General features: G+C 60.2%; 1 protein-coding gene across 1 annotated transcript in view; it reads left to right on the forward strand.

Moving 5' to 3' along the window:
- The first annotated feature begins 3,141 nt into the window (after window positions 1-3,141).
- RSAD2 (radical S-adenosyl methionine domain containing 2) overlaps window positions 3,142-5,828 on the forward strand; it is a 12,760-nt gene continuing 10,073 nt past the window's right edge. Inside the window, exons 1-2 of the mRNA XM_015564935.1 lie at window positions 3,142-3,233; window positions 4,454-4,627. Of these exons, the coding sequence (XP_015420421.1) occupies window positions 3,142-3,233; window positions 4,454-4,627 (266 nt within the window). The remainder of the gene's footprint in view (window positions 3,234-4,453; window positions 4,628-5,828) is intronic.

Consider the following 5,828-nt stretch of genomic DNA (forward strand, 5'->3'; position numbering starts at 1 on the left):
GTGTATGTGGGCATATGCTAAGCCGTGGTTCTCAACCTGTGGGTCGCGACCCCTTTGGTGGGCGAACGACCCTTTCACAGGGGTCGCCTCAGACCATCCTGCAGATCAGATATTTACATGACGTTTCATAACAGTAGCAACATTATAGTTATGAAGTAGCAACGAAAATCATTTTACGGCTGGGTCACAACATGAGGAACTGTATTTAAAGGGCCAGAAGGTTGAGAACCGCTGCTTAGGGTTTCCCTCCTGCTGGTGATGCTCGGGCTGGGACACCTGCTGTGCGCCTCGAAGGGCCTGTTGGAACCTCGGGGAAGGGGGATCCATGGGCTGTGTGCATACGTGCAGCCCCCTGGACACCGACAGTGGGGAGGGCTTGGGGGGGACAGGAGCAGGCTGGACGAGGTCAGTGGGGGGGGAGACCTATGTCACACTTTCAACAACAAAGGTTAAAAATAAGTAAATAGCCAGGCATGAACCAAGCTGTCCCAGGGCCCTGCCTCAGGGACCCACAGAGCTTTACGGGTGGGAAGAGGCCCCTGGCCGCCGCTGCTGCCTCATTCACGCATTGATTTGGGTATTTCCCTTCCTGTGTGCTCATTCGCTGGTCTTCACAAAGGATCTGGCTGAGAGAAAGAAAAAAATTCCCTGGGGAGAAACCTGGACCATTTAGAACTGAGATGGAGGTGCAAGACCAGAGGTAAACCTAGCACAGCCAGCTCTGCCGCTGGCCGTGTGGATGGGAGGCAGGACGGTTACTGTGGAAGGAAGCCTCCTGGCACCGCTGGCCTAGGGGTGCGGGGGGAGTGGGGCGAGCAGACAGGAGTGACCGGGGCCGGGCGTGGAGCCTTGAGAGCCACAGTGTGTCCTCCACGAGGGAGACGGGGTGGTGGGTGCCGTGCTCCTTGCCCGCACGGAGCGCAGATGAAAAAGGGAGCCAACTCCTCTGTGTGCTTTTTAAAAATATTTTTATTGATTTCAGAGAGGAAGGGAGAAGGAGAGGTAGAATATCAATGATGAGAGAGTCATTGATCGGCTGCCTCCTGCTCGCCCTGCACTGGGGATCCAGCCCGCAACCCCGCAGCCCCAGGCGGGCCCTGCCTGGAAGTGAGTGGTGACCTCCTGGCTCATAGGTGGACGCTCAACCAATCATGGTCTCCTGAGATTTCTCATTGAGTAAAGGGGATATGTAAGAAAAGAGTTTTCCTCTCCATTTCACCCACCTCCTCCCTACAGGAGACGTGAAGGTCACGGCATGGCCGTATCGGGGCTCGGTCAAGGTTACCTGGGTGTGGAACACTGAAGACACAACATCCTCACTCATAAGGGACAGCAATCTCTCCAGCCAGGACCCTTCGTCCCAGGTCTGACGCTCCATCCCCTGAGCCACACCAGCCAGGGCCCTGGGAAAGTTCTAGATGCTGACTCTTGCTGAGCCCTGTGTGCACCTGGAGCACAGGGCACCTGATTGCGGTGCACAGACAGCCAGACTGGGGGCGGGCGGCTCGTGCACAGCGGGGGTCCTGAGAGGAGGTGCCCGTGGCGTCCCTGCCAGCGTCTCTCACACGTGTCCCTGCAGCTCCCTGCCAGGGAGGAAGCGGGGCCTGTGCGACCCCAGGTGGTGAAGACTCGAAGCCGGTGCGGCCTCGCCGGCTGTGATGCGGACCGGGTCAGGCTGCTCTTGCCGGGCTTCCCTCCCCTGAGGAGCCCCACCTGTGGTGCCACCTGCTTCACATCACGTGAGCCTCGCAGCCGATCAGCAAGCAGGAGGGCCACCTGGCGACTCACCACCTCACCCACAGAAAGGAAACAAAAATGTCCAGGCCTGGCACTGTTACTGTTCATTTCGTTACACACACACACACACACACACACACACACACACACGAGGTCTGTAAAGTGACCCTCATTACACGAGTTACAACCAGCAGGGCGGGAACAGGCCGAGGAGTTCACACGGTGCTCACAGCCATAACCCAAGGAGGTGCACGGTCAGTTCCTACTCATCCACCAGCAAAAGGCGGAAACCCAACAGAGACGGGCGAGAGGCTGGAGCAGGCGCCTCTCGAAGGAGAACCTCCGACTGTCACCACAGTGGGCGGTGTTCCGCCTCCTCCGTCCTCGGAGACAAACTGGAGCGGGAAGGAGAGACGCGGCGCCCACGGGGCGGCCGGGCTGACACGGCAGAGCAGAGCGTTCGGGGACAGCACGGGGGACGGGGGCGCGGGCCACGGCCCCCACTGCTCCAGGAGAGAGCCTTGTGTGCCGAGGGGAGCATTCGTCCCCCTGTGAGCCGGGCCCCACGCCTGGTTCCTGCACGTACACGGATGTACAAGGACGTACACGGATGTACAAGGACGTACACGGATGTACAAGGACGTACACGGATGTTGACCAAAAGGCATGAATTTCTCCGCCTCCGCGCTCACCTCATCGCACGGTAGACAAACGGCGGCGGCGGGCTCACGGGCGGATGCGGGGCAGCTGTGAGACGGACGGGCTGCTTCTGAGCTCCGCTCGCGTAAGGGGTGCGCCTGTGGATGCCGAGGGAACGGGCTGCACAGCCCTGGGAGCTCAGTGGTTAGAGTGCCGACCTCGCTCAGAATGACCTCGGGTTCGATTCCTGGGCAAGGGCACGGGTCTCGGGTTGCAGGTTTGATCCCCAGGCCCGGGGGGCGGGGGCAGAAGGCGGGGAGGCAACCAGTCAATGTGACTCACATCGATGTTTCTCTCCCCGCCCCCTCTCCATCACTCTTTCTAAAAATCAATGGAGGAGAGACCCTCAGGTGAGGATTGAATAATAATTCATAGCAATAATATAAATAAACGGGTGAGAGCAGGCAAACCTCGAGTGCGGTTGGAGAAACAGGACAGGGTCATCTTGGAGGCAGAGGGAGGCCCTTGGGGCTGGGAGAAGGTGGTGGAGAGGTCCAGGTCTTGGGGAAGTGTTTGGTGTGAGTGTTTTTAAGAAGATGGCGGCTGCCTCAAAGCGTCCCCTGTCGGGGAGGCGCCGGCTGCACCCCTGTGCCTCCATGTGCACCTGTGAGCCACCGCGCTCTTCCTGGTGCGTCGCGGGCGCAGTGATGAACCGAGGACAGGTGAGATGGTTGTGAGCGAGGACACCCATCCCACCAGCCACCCATGCGTCACGGCCCTGCTGATGGCGCCACGGGGGCTGCCCGCGTCAGAGCCGGGAATGTTGGGAATGTTGATGTGCTGAGCGGCTCAGGACGGTAACGTCTGGCTGTTACCCAGCTGCGTGGATGCCGTAGAGAAGGCCGACCCCCCAGGAGCGGAGAGAGTGGGGGTTGTTCTTTTTTAAATGGCCCCTCCCCCCCCCTCCCTGGCCTTTCAAAGCCACAAGCTGGAGGAGGAAGGGCGCCCCCCCCCAGCCTCACTCCTGGGCAGGGCGGGGGGGCGGGGAGGGGGAGTGAGAAAGCCAATCGGGAGAGAGAAGCGCCTGTTCAAGGACTGTTGGCTGCTAGGAGCTCCTTGCCAGGAGGGACTCTGACTTACTGACTTTATGTACGTTTCACATGTTAATATTGTTAAAATATATCTTTATTGATTCCAGAGAGGGAGAGGGAGAGAAACATCCATGATGAGAGAGAATCACTGATCCGCTGCCTCCTGCACGCCCCCCACTGGGGATCGGGCCCCCAACCCAGGCATGTGCCCTGACCGAGTTCAGTCCCTATGCCCCGTGTGACATAAGCTTCTCCAGGTGTGAAATACGTTAGTGCGAAGGGGGTGCTGCCCTCGCCGGACACACAGCGCCCCTGGTGCGCGAGGTTTCTAACTGTGCCCACCAGGTGCTGGGTGCTTAATACGCCTGCCGGGTGGGCGTGGCTCAGTGGGTGAGCGTCGACCTATGAACCAGGGGGTCGCGGTTCGATTCCCCATCAGGGCACAGGTCCGGGTTGCAGCTCCATCCCCAGTGTGGGGCGTGCAGGAGGCAGCCGGTCCATGATTCTCTCGTCATTGGTGTTTCTCTCTCCTCTCCCTTCCTCTCTGAAATCAATAAAAACATATTTTTTAAAAAGATAAGCATTACGACCTGTCATTTAAGTAGGTTCCCAAGAGCAGGCAGGTGGGGAAACGTATCGCAAGTTAAACAGCTGAGGCTGCGATGGGAGCCACGCCTTCAAACCTGCAGCTCTGAGCAGAGTGCGTGGGAGGTCACCCTGTGTGCCCTCCAGGACATGGTGGGAAACGTAAACAGATGTGTTTTCGTTTCCTTATACTCACGTGATCTAGCAAAAAAAAACCCAAAACAAAACAAAAAAAAACTACTTTTCCTTTGAGCCAGACCAGGTGGGGGTTCCACGCTGTGGGCGGGGCTGCGGGGACAGCGCTCAAGTCCGAGGTTGCATAACAGGCACTCAGCACGTACCCCTCGTGTCTCCCCGCGGGGTTTCGGTTCCTGGGAAACGCGGTCTCCGTTTCCTTCCAGACAGAGCTCGGCTGTCACAGACACCCACTCCCCCGCGGTGCAGGCGGTTCTCGCACATGCAGAGCCCTCGGGTCTGCCAGATGCGACAGCTCAGGTGTCTGCAGCCGAGGAAACGGAGATCCAGGGAGATAAACGCGGACCCAGAGCCTCGGGGCTGCTGGACGATGAGCTCAGGTTGGCAGCTCCCGCAGCCCAAACCCTGGGACTGTTGAAGGCCCCTAATCTCACGCTGGCTGGCAGGCAGGCAGGCGAGCACACGCCCCGCTCACAATCTCACACCGGCAGCCAGGCCCCCCAGAGCTCATGGCAGAGGCGCAGAGAGAGAAAGCTGGCACAGCCTCCCGCAGTGCTTCCTAAGAAAACCGTAAACATCAACAGCGAACCCTTCTTGTGAGAAGCATCTGAGAAGGCGCCTGGTGGTCCTGGCCAGTGTGGTTCAGGACAGAGCGTCAGCCTGTGGATGGAAGGGTCCCGGGTTCGATTCCTAGTCAGGGCACCTGCCCAGGTTGTGGGCTCGATCCCCAGTGTGGGGCATGCAGGAGGCAGCCGGCCCATGATCCTCTCTCATCACTGATGTTTCTCTCTCTCTCTCCCTCTCCCCTCCTCTCTGCGATCAACACAAACATGTTAAAAAGCAAAGTGCCTGGTTGTCCGACGTCTGTCACAGACGCCCAGACGGGGCCGCGCTTCAGGGCACTGTCCTCCCTGCGCCAAGAGCCAGCGCTGCAAACGCGGGGGGAAGGGAACCTCCCCGGGCTGGTGGGGTGCGCGGTCCCTATGGCTGTGGTCTGGGAGGGTCGCAGGGCGAGTGGGAGGGTCGCAGGGCGAGTGGGAGGGTCGTGGCCACCCGGCAGGGAGGGGCGGTCACTCCTCTCACAGCCAACTTTCGCCCTGGCCACCAGGTGAAGGTTGACAGGTAGAAGCTGCTAGATGTGATGTCAGGCGTGAGTAATGCTCCCAGGACAGAGGTGGCCTCTCTGCTTATCGGCGATACCGCACCTGTGCCCCCCCCCCTCGTGCCCCTCCCCGGGGAGGCAGTAGCCAGGGCGCTAGTGCCGACGCCGCAGCCTGGCCTGGCCCCGCGCCAGCTTTCATTTTCAGGAAGAAAAAACCGAAACTCAGACTCAGCTGAGCGGCAGCCACAGGGGCGTGTCTGCCTGCCTCCGGTGACAGCGTGTTTGCACACATATAAGCGAGCAGCGCGGGGCGCCCAGCCACGGTCCAGGACCATGTGGGCACCGGCTCCGTTGGCATTCCCCTGGAAGCTGCTGGGCGCCCTGAGAGGGCCACTGGGCTCCCTGTGGGGCAGCCTGGCACCCCTGCTCCTGTGGCTCCGGGCGGCGCTCCGGCTGGGGCTGGGCTGGACCCACAGGGG

This window comes from Myotis davidii, unplaced genomic scaffold (genome assembly GCF_000327345.1).
Source record: "Myotis davidii unplaced genomic scaffold, ASM32734v1 scaffold61, whole genome shotgun sequence".
NCBI lineage: Eukaryota > Metazoa > Chordata > Mammalia > Chiroptera > Vespertilionidae > Myotis > Myotis davidii.